Source organism: Aristolochia californica, unplaced genomic scaffold (assembly GCF_029961685.1).
Source record: "Aristolochia californica isolate CCGP_79_NKW_82.1479 unplaced genomic scaffold, dmAriCali1.0.hap1 SCAF_1, whole genome shotgun sequence".
Taxonomy (NCBI): domain Eukaryota; kingdom Viridiplantae; phylum Streptophyta; class Magnoliopsida; order Piperales; family Aristolochiaceae; genus Aristolochia; species Aristolochia californica.
The window spans coordinates 2,036,141-2,056,356 of NW_027181770.1; the positions used below are offsets into that span (position 1 = coordinate 2,036,141).

Genomic DNA, 20,216 nt, shown 5'->3' on the forward strand with positions numbered 1-20,216 from the left:
TTTCACCATTTCTGTTAATCCTGGTATCTTCGTGTTATGTTATCTTCAACCTTCAGCAAGATCGATTTTCTTATCATTAGCCACGACTGTAATCATCTAAAATCGGAAGACGTGGTTACTGTTGCACTCGCCGGAGTGGAAGAAAAATTAACTAATTATGAGTTGAGAAAAATGATGCCACCAATGGAAATTTTCAAGGTTTCCAGAAAGTATAATACAAAGGATTCGTAAACCAGTATCAGCTTCCCCGAGATCTATACGTGATAAAACCAATGATTAATCTATAGTTAGTGGTCATTGAGCATAAGAGTTTCAATTATTGAGGCTTTGTCAAAAAGTTAGCGGTTACCTATCATGCTTTTATAGATAATCTAAAACAAATTACCTTCGTTAATAAAATAACCAGAGAATCAAACTTATAATACAAGAAACTGCCTACGAGTCGTGATCAGGTCCAAACAGACTGACCTAAAGAAGCTGATCTGGTCTCTAACCTACTGCACTTATCTTATAAACAACGAGGCTCAGGAATCTCAAGGAGATGTGTAAAAGTTGAGACAGGTCTCATTCATCCTCCCCTTATGCTTAATCAGGACTAGCTTTGTGTTACTAGATAGGTGTAACTCTTTCTGAAATTTGCATGATCTCTCTTGAATTTTATAACTGATAAAAATCAATGTGACAAAGCCAGTTACATCTAATGATGGTGAACCCCATTTCAGTGGTCATTGAACAAATTGGTTCTTTTATCAACAAGGAGAAAGGGTCTTGTAGATAATCAAAAGCGATATACATCAGCATATTATCTAATAAAATTACTAGTACCACTATGGCCATTGGGTAGTGATACTTCATGTCACCTGGTATTGTTGTTCCCCCCTGATTAGTGGTCCTTCACCATTAACAATATCACCTTTTATGGGAAATCTTTTCAAAACTTCGAATAAAGATCTGTCTTTTGCCTATCAACGAAACTTTGTCAAATACAAGTATTTATATATTTCATCAAAGTACGAGGCTTCGAAAATTTTGAAGCATTTGTTACAAGTATCTAGGTTATTTCCATATATAACCTTAGTTAATCATATTTACTAATAAAAGTTTATATAATTTTGTATATTCTATTGTAGGATATATCATTTTTGTTTTTGTTTTTTAAAGCTTCTTATCCATATCTTAATTTTATTTTTCTTATGATAATCCACTATTTTTTGTTGTTTTCAAGTTTTGTTCGGTTCATTTTTCCGTTCCTTGTCGATAATGAGAAAAACTACACTCTTGCATGTCATCTAACCTAATAAAAGGAAAAGTATAATTTTTTAGTAGGTGGAGTTTGCAATTTCCTTTACCAAATAGTACTTACTACATCAAATATATATTTGATTAATTTTTGGGTTTTAGTGTATTTGAAAAATTGGTCAAATTACTATATCATCTTGTATCAAAACCATGAACTTTAGTGAGCTTTATTTGAACTAGGTAGGTAGATTAGGTAGGAAAACCATGAACTTTGTGCACCAAAATGGGGACAAAGGCATGTAGCTTAAATGTTGCAAATGGCATTCTTAATTCATTTTTCTTTTCATTTCTTACTCATCCTTGTTCCACCTCTTTAGACGTTTCTTCCTTCCGAGCAATGCTGAGTGAAGTTAAAAAGCATGATCTTCTGCAGGCTGTTCGATCAATGGCTACAGAGAAAAAGGCAGGCAGACTTGAGACTCCCCCGTATGAAACGGAGCTGTCTCTGTTCTTCGGAGCTTCTTCTCCCGAATTTAAAATATAACTAAAAAGACTGAAGAATGAAGACCCTATTCTTGACTCCATATCCCTTCTCTGCTTTCTATCCCCTCCGTTGAACCCTTTTGACAACCCTGACATCAGCGATAACATCCAGACAAGCTTTTCAGATCTCACTGTAATCCCATTTCGTCTGCTCGAGAGTATTTCTGATTATTATTCGATTAACGAATGGGCGGGATTCTAACCCATGTAAATAAAATTATTGTCTTAATCGTTTCATTTCGTCTCTTACGTACTCGCCAAGACAAAAGATCCCTTTTACTAATGGACAAAACAAAAAGACAAAGACTTCAAAGCATAGTTTTGGTGACATAACGGGTTGACTCGCCTGGTCCGACTTATGGCCTTGAGAAACTCAACTTCATTTATGATGACTCCCCCGAGTCACTCCTGTAACTCTGCTTGGAACTTCAAAGCATCTCTTTAGAACGTTCCTTTTCTTCTTTTTAGAGCTTTTTCTTTATTAATTCGCTTTAATAAACCTGCGAAAAAATATTTAGAATCGGTTGGCCTCGGTTTGGCGCCTCGTGTCCTCGGCATCGACCTACAAGTTGGTGGGCCCAAGGGTCCTACTCTCTCAGACCCGTCGCATCCCGCACGTGGTGGACTACTCTTATTCTTCTTAGGGTGCACTTGTCCCCTTTCCTCGTTTTTCCTGATACTATTTTCCTTTTCTTTAAGAAAGAGGAAAAAAGAAATTCCCCAACTTTTCCACAATCTTTTCTCCCCTCGGTTCACACCGGTTCACACCCCACTTTGACCCATTGGAGATTTCAGATTTCGAAAGTCGAATATGCTTTTCTTCTGATCAAAGCCTTTCATTCTCGAACGTTTAATATGTCGTCTTTTGGATGAACCGCTCAAACCCCGACTGAATCTTTGGAAAACTCCCGTTCCGCCTTTCCGAAAGTGATTCTTATCCTGATTCCACTCATGAGTGAATATACTTTCCTTGGAAAATTTTGAAGTTTTTTCCTCGAATTTTTTCTTTTTCAGGCCGCCGAAAATATGAGGAAATGACGTTACCGCCGTTAGCCGGTAATTTGATATACATGGTGGGTCCTCGTAGTCAAACCAATTTTAATCCGGATTACATGTGGACCGGAGCGAACATATTGGTCGCCCTTCGGGCCCACAATGTACGCTTTCCGGTTTGACTTTGCCATAAATGTGGCACAAGGGGACGCCGTTGTCAATTGAAGGCTTTCACGTGGTTCACTGTTGGCCCATGAATGCATAACAAACCAGTGTGATGGGACCCACCTGACCTTTACTGTATCGAAAAACAGAAAAACCGGCACCGATTAGGGAACTCAAATTCCTAGGCTTCCAATCAGTTAACGGCAGGACCATTGGATCCGTTCAAACAGTGGAATGAATATTCTACTTCGAAGCTGAGAATCAGAATCTGAGCATGCGGGAATCGAGGAAAACAATTTATATCGTTTTAAATCATTTTATTACGCGGATAAAGTTTCGGAGGCATATTTCCAATTAATAAGCACATGTAGAAGTACTTTTAACGAGTACACGTCACATAAAAATACTTAATCTAATACCGCATCGGCCTCTAAATCGATCAAACTGAGGAAGTGACCATATTACTCCCATTGATATTAACCCATTAAGGCGTTATTCTAAGTCATGTCACACGAGAAGCACTCGATCTAAGTCATTAATCAAAGTAATAATCTTACTTAGCTTAACAAGGGAATAATGGGAGGGGGACAATCTATCCTCGAGGCCTTGTTATCGTCGTAAACGCCAGGGATTTGTTTGTTTTTTCTTGATCATCGAGAGTTGCGATGGAGGCGTCTGAGTCACTAGGGGGGCGTGCGTGATTCACAAAAAAACACTATTACTGGCACAGTCAACAGAAAACTGACTCAGTCAACGCTTGCCGCAATGTTTCCGGAATCATCAGTAATGACGCCTTGTCGTCTTCTCTCGAAAAGCCGAAACGTTGGTAATCCCTATGTTAATATTGGTGCGAGGTTTTCTTTTTACTTAGGCGATTAATGAACCCTTATTAAATACTAATCTGGATAGAATAGAGAGATTACTATATGACTCGAGAGATCTATTTCCAAAGGGACAGCACCCGATGACACTAGGCAAGAACATCTGAGATTTCTCTAAATCCAACGGTGGATAATTACTTCCATAAATCTCTACATTTATAGAAAAAAAGACTTTTAAAGTAATTTAAATTTTCAATTTAATGCCCATATAAATTCCGCAACCACAAGCACCGAACGTGTCTCACTTTTTTCACACACACACAATAACAAAACACGAATAATTCTAGTGGTCAGGCTTCACATTATAAGGATTTTTTTGATAGTACAACTTACAGGGGTATTTGTATAATTTCCCACACTGAGGGAATTTTCTTAGTAGCCGAAGGTTGGTGGGAGTGTGGACAGGCGAAGAGCACGATTGAGAGAAAGGGTATTTTCGTTACGTTCTTATTTTATTGAGTGATTTGAACATGTTGAAGTATAATTACTGTATAATATACCGTGAGAGGAGAAAACTGCGAAGCTGAGTGAGCGGAGCGGAGTCGGGAAAGCCGCGCGACGCCGAGGACTAACGAAGCGAAAAAGAGGGAAGTAGACGTGACTGTGAGGAACCATTGGGGGAGAGGGATATAATAATAATAAGATATATAATAAGGTTAAATATAATATAAATGTGTAAATGGGGACTGTTAAAAAAACAAGAGCAGGGAAAAATGAAAGAAAAGCAGGGTTAAGGAGGGAGTTAAAAACAAAAACAGAAAAAAAGAAAACCTAACTGAAAAATCTTGGCATCTAATAAAGAAGACAAGAGGCTCCTTTGGTGGGGGCTCTATATAATTAAGAAAACCCCCCTAACCTCTCCCTCGTTTTTCTCATCGCTTCCATTTGCTTGCGTCTTTCTCTTTCTCTCTCTGCTCTTTACTCGCTTCTTCGTTTCCTCTCTCTCGCGCTCTTGGCAACAGACTTCCCACAGCCGCCGGACTTACATATTCTCCGTGGATATTGAGATTGTGAATCAGATAAGAGTGAACAAAGACGACGAACTTAAAGCATACGAGAGGATAAATACATAGGTTGGTGTTGATTGAGGCTTAAAGAAGCGTAGCGGAGTCGACAGCTCTTTTTTCTCTGAGCTCCCCTGCTTCTTCTTCTTTTCCTTGGTGTTACCGCTTTTTTCGTTCGTTTACGCAGAAACTAACGGGGGGGAGGCAAGGTCTGTTTGGGAGTCATTGTGCGGAATGTCGAATGTTGATTCTTGTTTTGTAGTTTCTTAGTTTCTGATGGTGTGTTTGTGGGTGGAAACAGGTGAGGTGTGTGGTTAAGATTGAAGGAAGATGAAGTGCGTGTTGGTGACTGGGGGAGTGGTGAGCGGGCTCGGGAAAGGTGTCACTGCTAGCAGTATTGGAGTTGTTCTGAAGGCTTGTGGGCTCCGGGTCACTTCCATCAAGATTGGTGATCTTTTATGCCTTTTTTCTTCAGTTTTTCTATTCAATAGATTTTAGCGCACCGTTTTTTCGGTTTTTGGTTCAAGGGAGGCGCATTTGCTTTCTTTAGTAGTTTTTTTTTTACCAGGGTTTGTTTTGTGAGATTTAGGGATGTACGAGGTTCCCAGTTGCGGGGATTTGTTTTCTAAGATAAAAAACGTTCTTTTCTGTGTTCTTTGTTTGAGTGTTGTCCATAGTTTTTGTCTAATGGTTGGGAAGGGATTGAAATTCTTCTCTAGGAAAATTTTGACGTTCTGAACTTTTGCATGGATGCGGAGATTCGAGTTTCTTCCGGTGAAAAGGAATTTTTTTCTTTTCTTGCCTTAGAACAACGACAAAGAGGTTGAACTTTTGATTTCACTTACCCGTTTATTTTCAAGGAAGTGGTAAAAATTTTGAATGCGAGGGGGTAAGTTATAATTCTTTTCTTTCTTATAATTGATTGGAGAATGGATTTCTGATTTCCTCCTTTATTTGGGGATACTAGCTATAGGAACGAAGTTGAAATTGGAATTGTTTCTTCTTTGATCAATATACTCTCCTAGGAGGAACCACTACGTTGATTTTTTAAATAGTTTACATAAATTGCATTACACTAACCAAGAGTTGTCGATCTGGTTCCGTTCTGATAGGACGTCGAAACATCTGGGACCTTGATATATTTTTTTTAATCTGCGTATTTTGACTTCACTGTGCAAGCTTGTGTTCTGAAAATACTTCTATGTATGAAACCTTTCTTCTTCTTTTTTTAATGAATCTGTATTCAAACTATGCTGTGTCAGAAGAGGTTTCAGAGCGATAAGGGTGTTATCTGGTTTTGATGGCTTAAATTGGTCTGTCTCTGATTAAGTCTATGGTAAAATGTTGTGCACAGATCCATATCTGAACACTGATGCCGGAACCATGTCACCTTTTGAGCACGGAGAGGTGTTTGTCTTGGATGACGGTGGTGAGGTAAAACTTTTTTAAATGTGCTTTGCACAGTTTTTGTGTTTCCATGTGGCCTTTCCGAGTAGAATCTTATTTAAATTGCTCATTTGACAATTGCTTTCCTGTCATGAGTTAGACTGGTACTGTAATGCTGTTATTTAGTTATTTTCTTTTGCTAAAAAGTGTAAATTCTGCTATGTTTTAAAGGTTGACCTGGATCTTGGGAATTATGAACGATTTCTTGACATTAAATTGACTCGCGATAACAACATCACAACTGGGAAAATTTACCAGGTATTCTACTCTTGCCTGCATCTTATATTTGTAATCCCTGCTGGGCCTCTTTTTGGAATGAGTTTAACACACTAGCAAGGCTAAAAGGATTTAATATACGCTCAGCCTATGAACTTATTATATTCCCTATGTGCTGATCATTCTTGTTTTTTGGTGTGTTGTTTGACTGATCATGTAGTCTGTTATTGATAAGGAGAGAAGGGGTGATTATCTTGGGAAAACTGTTCAGGTATCTCTCTCATTGCTATTGTCACTGTCATTATTTTTTTAACTCTTCATCTTTTGATCGACCTCAACTTTTATCTTATACCCATATTTTAGGTGGTGCCTCATATTACAGATGCCATTCAAGAGTGGATTGAGCGTGTTGCTCTGATACCTGTGGATGGACAAGAAGGACCAGCGGACGTTTGTGTCATAGAACTGGGAGGAACTATAGGTAATAACTTTTGTTGCTTTTTTTTGTAATTGCTCTAACTAATTTTTGAATTTTCTGCACACTATCCTTTTATGGTGGTCTAACACCAATCACATGTTTGATGTAGGGGATATTGAATCGATGCCATTCATTGAGGCAATGGCTCAGTTCTCTGATCGTGTTGGTAAGTGGATTGTACTTAGTTTTCTACACAATCCTTCTGATGAATTATGTGGTTCTTATGTTTGTTTCCATCTTCCTCAGGCCCTGGCAACTTCTGCCTTGTTCATGTCAGTCTTGTTCCTGTCCTGAATGTTGTTGGGGAACAGGTACATCTAGCAGGAATTTTTTTAGAATTTTTTCTGATCATGATTGCAGGATTTATGCCATGATCTTTTAAGTTTTTCAAACTAATAATCACAATCATTGTTTTCTGATTTTAACTTTTTTCTTGTAATTTTTCTAGAAAACAAAACCTACACAACACAGTGTTCGTGGATTGAGAGGTCTAGGACTAACACCAAACATCTTAGCTTGTCGCAGTGCAAAGGTTGCTCTCTCTCTCTCTCTCTCTCTCTCTCTCTCTCTCTCTCTCTCAATTTTCCTAGTTAATCTCATGCCAGTCTGAATTTCCTGTGCAGCCTTTGGATGAAAATGTGAAAGAAAAAATCTCACAATTTTGCCATGTGCCGGTACTGAAAGTAGATTTTATGTTGCTATTGTATTTCTTACTATAGTTTCACTATGTTTTTGTCAATGCTAATTAGTATTATATGTTGTAAATGTTTCAGACAGCAAATATCGTAACTCTTTATGATGTATCAAACATTTGGCACATCCCCTTGCTGTTAAGGGTAGGTGATTGTTTACTAGATTATATTGATTTTGCAGAAAATCTCCTCTTACAGTTGTGCAGAAATATTTCCCAAGCCTGAGAAACTCAAATGATTTTTTTTGTTTCATAGGATCAAAAAGCACATGAGGCAATTCTGAAAGGGCTAAACCTTCTTGGGTTAGTTCTGCAGCTCTCCTCATTAGTGAAATCAGTTTTTCTACCTTAGTAGGAATTGATTACAGATCATGACACATTTCCTTTTTTATGTGTAGCAGTGTTTCAAGGGAACCATCATTGGAGGAATGGACAGGACGTGCAAAGCTATGTGACATGCTAGATAACCCTGTAGGTCACAAATTTCTCATACTGGTCATTTGAAGCAGTTACGCTGATTGTAAATCATTAAATTACTGAAAAATATGATTTCCAGGTCAGAATTGCCATGGTCGGAAAATATACTGGACTACAAGATTCTTATCTCTCTGTGTTAAAGGTGAACTAATTTTTCGACCCAGGATTCTTTTGTTACAAAGGAGTATAAAAATCCATTGTTAGTAAATCATTTTTGCTAGTACATAAACATCTGTAGTAGTGAAATGACAGTTTCTAATATAAACTCCCTTAAACTAAAGAACAGTTATCTACTGCAGGCCCTTTTGCATGCTTCCGTTGCATGTCGCAGGAAACTCATTGTGGAATGGGTTCCATCTACTGATCTTGAAGATCAAACTGCCAAAGAGGTTTTTCTTTATCCATAAATACTCTGTATCTTAATACTCCTCGGTCACATATTGATAACGCGGTAAAACTTTTTTTTTTTGAACAGTCACCAGATGTTCATGAAACTGCATGGAACTTGCTGAAGGTCTGCTGATTTTCATATTTGGGATGTACATGTATTTTTGCTCCTTCCTTCCTGTGTATACACAGTTGTTTTCGGTTAGTTTTCTGAATGGTTCTTCAGTTCAGGGTGTGGATGGTGTTCTAGTTCCAGGTGGATTTGGTGACAGAGGGGTTCAAGGAAAAATTCTTGCAGCCAAATATGCTCGGGAAAACAATATACCATTTTTGGGTATTTGTCTAGGGATGCAAATAGCTGTCATTGAGTACACGCGCTCAGTTCTTGGCTTTCAGGATGCAAACAGTGAAGAATTTGATCCAGACACAAGTACCCCCTGTGTGATTCATATGCCAGAGGTGGACATTTGAGTTCTAACCACCGCATTCTAGTTCATCTTTTCATTATTTGGCCTGGGAAACACCAATATGATACACTTTCATTTCTTTTTGTCGTTTATGGATTGATTTAACTGGAATACTTTGCTTTGTAGGCTTCTAAGACCCATATGGGAGGAACCATGCGTCTTGGTTCAAGGAGGACTTACTTTCAAGTTGCAAACTGCAAGTCAGCAAAGCTGTAAGACTGACTAACCCCTAGTTTTCTATCAAAACTTTTTTTATTTCTCATATGAGTGTCATATATATTTTGCTTTTTTGCTCCTCTTTTCCAATGGAGAAAAAGAAAGTTTTTTAACATTTTTTTCCACATACCAGATATGGTAATGTCAAATATGTAGATGAGCGACATCGACATAGATATGAGGTGTGTGACAAAGATCAAAGATCATATTTATTTAATAGCTTGATATAGGATGATGTGCTGCTTTGCTTGTCCTTTGTTGACTCAGGATTTAATTTTTTTTATTAATGTAGGTTAATCCTACTATGATTATGGCTCTTGAAAATGCGGGATTATCTTTTGTTGGCAAGGATGAGACTAGTCGGCGTATGGAGGTGTGCATCGTCTGACTGTTTGGCTTATGTTTGCTTTCTGTGATATACTTGCAGTAGTACCAAATGATTTATATCCTAAAAATTTTGTGCTACTATATTTGGCTTTGCAGATTCTGGAGTTACCTAGCCATCCTTACTTTGTGGGTGTACAGTTTCATCCGGAATTCAAGTCAAGACCGGGAAAGCCTTCCCCACTCTTCTTAGGTATTTTTTAATCATGTGGTTCTGTTAATATACTTCTTGGAACAGTTATCTGGTCTCGTCTACTTGTGTTCAAAATTCTTACCGACCTAAAAACCACTGGCCGCCTTTGCCATCCAACAGGTCTAATTGCAGCTGCATCCGGTCAGGCGGATTGTTTTATGCATACTTCCTCTCCCATTAGCGGCAAGTTTTTCACGATAAATGGCCCAGCTAATGGCGTGGTGAAGAAGGCCTACCCAAATGGGAACTACAAATCCAATGGTTCACTGAATGGGTTCTATGCCAATGGAAACGGTGTGCATGTCTAATTAAAGCAGGCGACTCCTTTTTTGTTGCCTCTTTGTTTTTTTCTATTCGGTCTTGAAAGTTAAAAGTTGAAGTCAGTTCATGTGGATGGGCTTGTTTGACAAAGCCCTCCCAGAGTGGTATTCTGTACAGCCGTGTTGAAGAGAGGATTTTTAGTGGTAAGTCGGGGAACTGGAACGAATGCCTCAGAGCCTGGTTCCGTGCTTTGTAACAAGGGGAAGGCCTGCTGTATTTTACCAGCATGTTGAAATATAGGAAATGACGTGTTTTAGGTGTTTCTGTTTTGGGGTTTTTCCTGGGCTTTCTTTTTTTTTCTTCTCTTCTCCATATCCCATCGAACAGGGACGTTATCATTTTTATGGGATCTTTTGGATTTGCCTGTACATTAGGAAATAACACATAGTATTAAATGGAAAAAGAGGAAGCGGGTTTTGTTGTTGTGGCTTAAGATGCGATGCTGATAGCTTATACCATATCGTATCTCCTGTATCAAAAAGAAAAAATAGAAAGAAAGATCGTTCGAGTCAGATCAGTAAAATAGGTGTTAGAACTAGTTTTGATTAAGATGATCAAGCTAGCTTGGTACTTTAATCAACTTGGCTGGCTGGACACGGTGAAGATTATAGCACTATTCTTTCTCATTGGGCTTATTCCAAACACTTGGCTCACTTGTCATACTAATAGCATATAAAGTTCTGGCTGGTCCGTTGTTTTCTAACCCCAGCTAAAAGAGGAGCTGACACGGCAAATAAGTGTCTTTGTTCTCTTTCAGAAAATTGCATCGAAATTTCATAGACAATTCCGGCATCGAACTGGTTAGGAACATTGAACTGTTAACTGTCCTTTCTTGAATAGACTATATAACATACATATGAAAATGCATAAATGAAGATGACCAAACTCAACGCGTGCTAGTAAGTAAGAAGGCATTTTGTACGATATTGTTCCAAAGGCTCTTCATTGTTCATTCATATAGTTATGCCGTTGGGGTTAACATTTTCCAGTGTATCCACCAGATTTCTATTTCCGAGTTGCCAGTTTCTTTCCTCAGAATTTTCAGAATCTATCTTGGATATTCTTAAGATCTTGTCATGGTAGTTGTACAGCGTTCTTCTGTGGCCAATGCTGTTATATGTCATGCCTGCATCCTCAATCAGCTTGTACAGATGAGCCTGCATCCTCAATCAGCCTGTACAGATGAGCCTGCATAAAGATAATAATATGCATGGAATGGAATTTTGAGCATTTATAGCTGTTGATATCAACCACACCCAGCCATTGAGGGTGAAAACACACACATTGGTTGTTTCAAAAGTAAATGATTTTCTATATATCCATAAATATTTTTTTTTATTTATTTGAATGAGAAAATTATTATATACCACTACTTTACCTCATTTATCTCGTCTAAAGCACTAGTGGATTAATCCATTAGAACCAGTTTTGGTTTACTTAATAGCAGACGGGCAAATGCAAGGTGCTGTTGTTCACCCAGTGAAAGAACACTTGACCACTCACAAATTGAATCTAACCCCTTAAAGCGTGACAAAATATCATCAAGCCTGACTTCTTCTATTGTTGGTCTTTTAGGTTTTTTACCTGTATCTAGGCCTGTGAGTTGAGATAAGAAAGGAAGGGAAGCTGCAAAACCAAGTCTGCCTTCAGCTAAAAGTTTCTAAAACAATAAGTCAGTCAAAGTTGTTAACAAGTGGTGATACCTGAATATTGAGAGTTTGCTGACATGGTAGGTAAATCTTCAATCCATGTGGGATAAAGCAACTGCTGACGAAGTGTGGCCAAAACCATGTATGGTCTTTGAGGAAGGAAAAATATGCTCCCTTTCTTTCGATTGTTGAAGCTTGCAAGCCTGCCATCATATGAATCACCTGCATCCTCCACATATGATGGCAGGCTGAAAAAGGCACTGATTGCTTGAAATTGGTGTACAATAAGAGAAAAATCACCAAGTATGTGATCAGACTAGTTTAACTCCAAACTCAACTTTCGCTGAAAAGTACATGGGAGCAACAACAGCAGCAAGAAGAATCTGAATCAGATAGAGGTAGCCACTGGTGAAGAACTCCAGGTTCCGTGAGGAAATCAACAATTGCTCCAGGAAGTGAAGACCATAAGTAAATTCTGTAGTACCAAACTGACAAAGGGAACATAGGTTTTGCATAATATTTTTTGTTGAATCATATACATATTTGCACAAGATTTTCACTATTGGCAATGCCAGTGATACATGAGCTTGTGATTAGCTCCATATGAAATTGATATAATATAGATCCTCTTGCATAGACTCATAAGATATCGAAAATGTAAATCAATCAGATTAATGCAGTGACTTTGCAAGGATATTCCTCACTCCAATGCCATAATAATCTATCAAAAAAATGAGGAATCAGATATCAGCGACATATAAACTATTTCAAAATATTTTTTTCAGAATCTATTTTTAAATATCTTAACCTTACATGATAGAACAATTTCCCACATCCAATAATGCACCATTGTTAACATTGTATCACTAAGAAAGTAGTTGCAGTAAAACAGAAATGTGGATGAAAATGCTTTAACTGCTGTCCAAGAAAAACTTGTCAAAGCTGTCAGAAAAGTTAAACCTGGAAAGGTTTGCAGCTCACATACACTTAGATTCTCAAATGCTGCTTTGAACTCCTGCAACAGAAGTTTCATTTCATTACTCTCACCACCATAGAGTGCAATTGATTCAGCATTTTCTCTAACGCGTACAAGCCCGTATCGAAAGTCTGCTTCTTTTTTCTCTTGCATGAAATTCAAGGTGACTAGACCCTGAAGAGAGAGTAGTCGATTCATTTCATTTGGTCAGAAAATGAATTCTACCAAATCTACTCCTAGTTTAGATGGCAATAGGTTAGAAAATCACCTTTCCAAGAAATACACTTATCGCAGTACCACCAAGTGAGTATACAAGAAGTACAACAAACAGTGGTGGATAGATACCATAGAGAATGTTACTAAAAGATATCAAATCGACAGCAGTGTTGAAAGGTGTTAAAGAAAATGAAAGGGCTGTTTCAGTACAAGCACTTAGATCATCAACAACCCGCTGGTCCGGATTTTCAATGATAGATTGGGATTGGATTTGGTAAAATATTTGGTTCTGGAAGTAGCGTTACAGATATAGCTGGTCATCCATGATCTCCATCTTAACGAGAGGTCTCTCTTGCATAATATCTTAGGACAAAAAACTGCAACAAACATAGTGAACACAGAAATCAGAGCTCATAATAAATAACTAAGATGAATGACTACAAGTTCCTCACGTAACATTAACAGGAAATCATGCAAAAAGGAGGGAAGATAGTACAAGAAACAAGAAATTCCTTTAACAACTAGTTAGACAGCCTAGCATATTAGAATTTCTAGAAATCAGAGCCCGTAACAAATAACTAAGATGAATGGCTACAAGTTCCTAATGTAACGTTAACAGGACATCATGAAAAAAAGGAGGGTAGATAGTTCAAGAAACAAAAAAAATTCTTTAACAACAAGCTAGACAGCCTAGCATGTTAGTATTTTCACAATCAAATTCAATATGAATGATGAATTAAACAGAAAATTCTGCTTTCGGATTCAAATTGGTAGATAAGAAACATAACCCACTTTATACAATGTTCAAAATCAATCTAGTCATTCAATACAGAGTGGCCAGGTGATTCGTCCAGGTTGGACCACCAACTCTTGGGACTATCTTGGTAATGAAGAAAAATTCCCAATATAGTACCAAACCAGGCTTCCACTAATTGGCCAGTTTAGTCCATGTCCGATAGCATTGCTTTGAACAGTTTTACGGTCAAGTAAATGAATAGACCACTCCATCATGACAGCCTAGCAGAACATGTACTACCAATCATTACTATACTAACAAGCAATTTCTTTTCTGAATATTGACAATATATTCTTAACATTTGCACTGAAAGAACATTCTTTATGTGATTGGTGGTCACTTTTCTCATAAAGTTGGTTCACAATCATTTAGGAGCCACCGTTTGAACAATCAGAATCAACCTTCGAGTTTTCAATCTGATGCCAAAGAAGGTCAGATTTATTAAAAGTGTTAAGTTGGGTCCAAGGCCAATCCCAAAATGACTAGCCAACTTAAGAAACTTTTTTCCCAGCTAATAAACTCAAGATCTTTGTACTTACTAATCCATATGGGACTATTCCTTAACACTCTCCCTCACGTGTAGGCCCTCTTTTGTGGCTCTACAAGTAGATAATTTAGGTGTAGGCCCTCTTTTGTGGCTCTACAAATGGATAGTTTAGGTGTAGACCTTCTTTTGTCGCTCTACAAGTGGATAATTTAGGTGTAGGTCCTCTTTTGTGGCTCTGATACCATATTAAGTTGGGTCCAAGGCCTATCCCAAAATGACTAGCCAACTTTGGAAACCTTTTTCCCAATTAATAAACTTAAGATCTTTGTACTCTATGGGACTATTCCTTAACAAAAAGCAATCAGAAGTCACAACTATTATCCAAATGCAGAAAATCCAGAAAAAAATCTATTTGTTCTTTCGTGTAATGTCCTAAATCCAAAGAAAACATATATGGCTTGAAGAGCAATACCAACAAGAGTGCAACAATATGCTCACCGGAATTCCCCCAGCAAAACCTCCAAAGTAGTAGAGAAGTTGCTTCGTAAATTGTTCTTGATCTTTGTCTTGAATCAAAAGGAAAACATAAACACAACTTAATAAAAAAGAAGATTCTATTAGATTATAGTTTTATCTAGAGTAATTTGAAAGAAAATAGAAATCAAAACAATGAAAGGAATTACTCACTAGAAAGTGCATTATAGAAGTCTCGTCCGAGAAAATTAAAACCAACACTAATTCCAATTGTTCCTAAAGTAAGTGCAAAGACGGTAGCAAGTCTCACCCTAGCTTGAACTTTGTCTTCAAATGACCAATATGGTGCAGCAACTTTCTAGAATCTTCTCAAAAGCGTTTGAAGATCTAAACTTGTTTTCAAAGCATCCTAATGCATTAGTGAATGGTTTATGTCGATGAAGTACATCCCCCCCCCCCCCTCCACAATATACACACACATGCACACAACAAAAACAAGAAGCAGTTATTAGGCAATGGAAGGGAGCAAAGAGTGTGAAAGTAAGTAAAACAAACTCAAATCTAAATTATCTCCTGCAATATCAAAATAAAATAATTTATTCATGTAGCTCCTACCATACATTTTTGGGGTCTCCTACATCCCAGTGGAGCAAAAATATACCCTTTTCTTGCCACTTCCATGAATCAATTTTACACATCAGATTTTCAATTCTTTTGGTTCCAGAAGTCCTTACTCTTGGAAAGTAGAGTATGAGCTAATCCCCAAACAACAAGAAGTTGATGGAAAAATATAATAATTTCTGATTTCCACATTGTTAGAAAACACATCCAGGGTATTTTGGTCATTTACTCTCTGGGGCTATTTGGGTCATTTTACCACTTCAGTGGTTAATTTTCTTTATGTAATCCTGTTCTGTATGTTAAATTATATCAGTGGTTAAATTTTTGTGTACATAGGATGTGTAGTTAGGGAGATATAAGGAGATTAAGGTTTATAAAGTGTATAGGGGCATTTTTGTAATTTGTAAAACACCTATTTAAGAAGTCTGGGAATTCGTGCACAGTTCCCAACGAAGCCTTTCAGGCTCTTCATAAATTTCTTCTCCTTTCTCCTTTTTATCTCAATTTTCTCCTCTTCCTTCACTATAATCTGGATTTTTACATGGTATTTTATTTCCTTTATCGATGATTTTAGTAGGTGTACTTGGATTTACCTTCTTAAGGAAAAATATGAGGCTTTTGATGTCTTCAAACTTTTCTTCAATGAAATAAAAAATCAGTTTGCTGCTTTGTTTCATATCTTACATACTGATAATTGAAGGGAACAAAAACAAGGAATTATTCATCAGACATCGTGTGTCTTTACCCTTCAACAAAATAGTGTAGATGAACGTAAGAATCACCATTTACTAGAGGTAGCTAGGACAATAATGATACATATGCATGTGCCTAAACCTTATTGGGGTGATATTGTTCTTACAACCTGTTTCTTGGTTAATAGAATGTCTTCATCTGTGTTAAACGGAAAAATTCCTATGTAGGTTCTTTTGTCGTCCGCCCCATTATTTGCTATTTCTCCCCACGTGTTTGGATGTGTCTGCTTTGCTCATGTATTTAGGTCTTCTAGGGATAAGTTGTCTCCCTGAGCAGTTAAGTGTGTATTTTGAGGCACTCTCTCACACAGAAGGGGTACAAATGTTTTTGCCTGTCCACTAGAAAAACATTTGTATCTGCTGATGTTACTTTCTTTGAGGATGAACCGTTCTTTTCATTTGTGGCTTTACCTTCTGATCTTGTTGTCTCACCTGAACCGACACTAGTTATCCATGTACCAGTTGATGAGCCCGTTGGATCGTCACAAGTTTGTCACTATCGAGAAATCACTCAGAAAGGGTGTCAGAAAAGGTAAAGGTACACGATATCCGTTATCTTAGTATGTATCTTTTTGTTCCTTATTTGACTCCTATAAAAAATTTGTTTTGTCCATTTCTACTTGCACTATCCCTTCTTCAGTGCAGGAGACATTTTTGTCTCCTCATTGGAAGCAAACTATAGATGTTGAAATGGATGCTTTGATAGATCGGGACGCTTGGCAATTGTGTGATCTACGATCTGGGGCCAAAGTTGTTGGTTGCCGCTGGGTTTATACTATCAAGTATAATGTAGAAGGTTTTATTGAGCGGTATAAAGCTCGGTTGGTTGCGAAGGGGTATACTCAAATCTTTGGTATTGATATGTTTGAAACCTTTTCGCACGTTGCTCATTTGTCGTATGTCCGTATTTTGCTCTCAGTTGCAGTGAATCAGGGGTGGTCCCCACGTCAACTGGACATTAAAAACACCTTCTTATATGGTGATCTGGAAGAAGAGGTATATATGGAGCAACCTCCAGGATATATTGCTCAAGGGGAGACACATAAAGTATGCAGATTTAAGAAGGCGATTTATGGGCTGAAACAGAGTCCACGTGCTTGATTTGAAAAATTCAGCTAAGTTGTGGTATCTATGGGGTTCTCGAGGAGTCATTGTGATCACTTCTTATTTGTAATGCAGAGGTCCCTTGGAATTGTGGTGTTTTTGGTTTATGTAGATGACATTATATTATCTGAGAGTGATATTTCTGGTATAAAGGATACCAAGTCTCATTTGTTTGCATATTTTCAAACTAAATACTTGGGACCGTTGAATTACTTTTTGGGCATTGAAGTGGCAAAAAGTAAAGAAAGCGTTGTGATGACACAAAGTAAGTATATCATAGATATGCTTCAAGAGTATGGTTTATTGGGAGCCAAGACAGCTAACCCAATGGAAGCGGGACATGATCTCCATGATGAGCAAAATGATGAATGAAATGACAAAACACAGTATCAGATGCTAGTGGAAAAATTAATTTATGCAATAGTTACTAGACCTAACATTTCTTTTGCAGTAAGTGTAGTGAGCTAGTTTATGGAACATCCTCGAAAAGTACACTTAGAAGTTGTACAAAGAATTTTGAGGTATTTAAAAGGAGCACCAGGAAAAGGTCTTTTCTTTAGACCTAACAATCATATAAAGATAGAGGCTTTCTTTGATGCAGACTATACAAGGTCCAAATTGGACAAAAAATCAACCTCTGGATATCGTGTCTTCCTAAGAGAAAATTTGGTTTGTCGGCGAACTAAAAAGCAGAATGTTGTAGCCCGGTCTAGTGTAGAGTTGAATACAGGACGATGGCTCACACGGTGAGCAAGTTGATGTAGATTAGGTCAATCTCACGAGAGTTGGGTTTCAACCAGGATGAGCCAATGAACATGTTTTGTGATAATCAGGCTACGATCTTTATTATAAGTAACCTAGTTTTCCATGAGAGGACTAAACATATAGAAGTAGATTACCGCTTCATTCGAGATGCGGTGGTGAAAAAGGAGGCAATGACTCCGTTAGTTCGGTCTAGATCAGTTAGGTGATGTCTTCACCCAGGCCCTTGGCAAACGAGAATTTATATCATTATGCCAACAAGTTAGGACTCCTAGATTTATACGCTCCAACTTGAGAGGGAGTTAGAAAATACATCAAAGGGTATTTTGGTTATTTTACCACTTCAATGGTTAATTTCCATTATGTGATATTGTTATACATGTTAAATTACATCAATGGTTAACTTTTTATATACATAGGATGTGTATTTAGGGAAATATAAGGAGATTAAGGTTTATTAAGTATATAGGGGCATTTTTGTAATTTGGAACTAAAAACACATATTTAAGCTGTCTGGGAATTCGTGCACAGTTCCAAACGAACCCTTTCAGGCTCTTTAGAAAAAAATTATTCTCCTTTCTCCTTTTTCTCAGAATTTTCTCTACTCCCTTCACCCAAATCTGGATTTTTACACACATCAATATTTGCGCCATCGCATACTATTTCTTTTCGAGCATCTACTTTCTTTTTCCAAGTCTGCTTGTTGGCTCTCTAATAATGGCTAAAGTAGGAAGTGGCTGTAACTTCAAAATGTCCATAGAACCGATGAACAAAAATACAGAAATTCAGTACAGAATTACTGGTCTTCCGACAGTGACAAAAGTAATTCTTTTTGCAAAACTCTAAGCTCACTCGTTTTATCGGCCAACGATGAATTCAGGTTAAACAAAAGGCATGTGCCTTGGAAGTATCAATCTCTCCCCAAGTCCAGCTAAAAGTACTTGTGATTCCGGCTAAGAAGTTAAATGTAAAAGAGATCAAAGCAACCAACTCACCCAATTAAATTGAGAAGCCAACAAAAGTCATTTACCTTATCTTCATCCGGGGAAAGTGAATACTCTTCAGTATCCGAGGATCTGATCCTCGAGGCTGATGGAAATCTCCTCCGGCGCATGGACAGTTGAGATTTAGATGTGACGGAGCTCTAAGAAGACGGCGTACGCAGCGACAGCAGCGGAGAAGAGCTGCAGAGATTGTAGGAACACAAGAGAAGCATTTTTCCGCTCCTTCACTGTCTTTTCCGTTTCCTGTTTTTTTTCCGTCTACTAGCCCCTGTTATTACGCGCCACTAAGCATGTGATGCATATGCAGACATCCGGGCCTCCCCATTTCTCTTAATATTTACTCTTTGCGTTTGTATCCGTTTTTTTTTTATTTTCTTTCACTAAGTTGAGGACTATAACATGACACCCACTTTCACGTACAATACTGACCCAACCCGGTTTCTATCGCCCCTACCAGTAATTTTAATCTAGTCTTTGTGGGTGACTCAGCGATACTGGCCCGACCTGGTTTCTGCCGACCCTACCAGTAATTTTAATTCAGCCTTTGCACACTCCAGGAATCGAACTTGCGACGTGGGAGCCTGCTTTGATACCAAATATTAAACACTTAGCCAATACTACCCAAAATACCGACCTGGTAGGAACGGAAGACATAGGTACCTAACCCCAAGACCATAACACACTTCAATTCAGGTAAAGCACATCAATTTAAGCCCCAACGACACGCTAGAGCTTGTTTTAGAGCAAATTATTTTAGCCACCAATGATAGGTCTCGGGATTGGAATATAGCCCCTCATATTTTAAAATGATTTATTAAATATGATTAAAATTTTGAAGGAAGACAATAATTTTGATTGAAATAATAAAACAGAAAATACATTATTATATTTTTATTTAAAAAATATCATATTTATTAAGAAATAAAAAAAAAGTTCATCACTTCTCCTTGTTTTTTAAAGGGAACAAGATCAAATCCCTTCTAAAAAAATGAAAAAGTGGCTTCTATATTGCTTTTGTTGTTTGATTAAGGTTGGGAAATAAGTCACCCTCCCCCCTCTAAGGGCCAATTACCCTTTGCCAATAACAAAAGGAGGTGCAAGTCTATTAGTGACATTAGGAGAAAACCAAATATAACAAATAGTAGTTAATTCTATACTTCTAATTAATAACTAATCGTACTTTATATTAGTTAAATGTATCTTACAAATTTTAATTTGATGAAAATTCCCATTTTCCCACAACAACCATAAAATTAGCAAAAAAATAGCTATTT

General features: G+C 37.6%; 1 protein-coding gene and 1 pseudogene across 2 annotated transcripts; one reads left to right on the forward strand and one right to left on the reverse strand.

The window, feature by feature from the left end:
• Positions 1–4,705: 4,705 nt before the first annotated feature.
• On the forward strand, positions 4,706–10,400 carry LOC137936183 (uncharacterized). Of its 2 annotated transcripts, none has more exons than XM_068780780.1 (22): positions 4,706–5,034; positions 5,127–5,273; positions 6,180–6,259; positions 6,443–6,529; positions 6,708–6,758; positions 6,851–6,968; positions 7,075–7,131; positions 7,212–7,276; positions 7,414–7,497; positions 7,589–7,639; positions 7,739–7,801; positions 7,913–7,959; positions 8,058–8,127; positions 8,213–8,275; positions 8,433–8,522; positions 8,609–8,647; positions 8,752–8,979; positions 9,114–9,199; positions 9,337–9,385; positions 9,496–9,576; positions 9,687–9,780; positions 9,901–10,400. In XM_068780780.1, the coding sequence occupies exons 2-22, from the start codon at positions 5,156–5,158 to the stop codon at positions 10,086–10,088; spliced, it is 1,809 nt and encodes a 602-aa protein (XP_068636881.1). In that variant the 5' UTR covers positions 4,706–5,034; positions 5,127–5,155; the 3' UTR covers positions 10,089–10,400. The 2 variants fall into 2 exon arrangements, with proteins under 2 accessions (XP_068636881.1, XP_068636952.1); XM_068780851.1 differs by having other exon boundaries at positions 4,706–4,894.
• A 493-nt stretch (positions 10,401–10,893) lies between these two features.
• Positions 10,894–15,397, reverse strand: LOC137963108 (ABC transporter D family member 2, chloroplastic-like; annotated as a pseudogene).
• Positions 15,398–20,216: the final 4,819 nt, after the last annotated feature.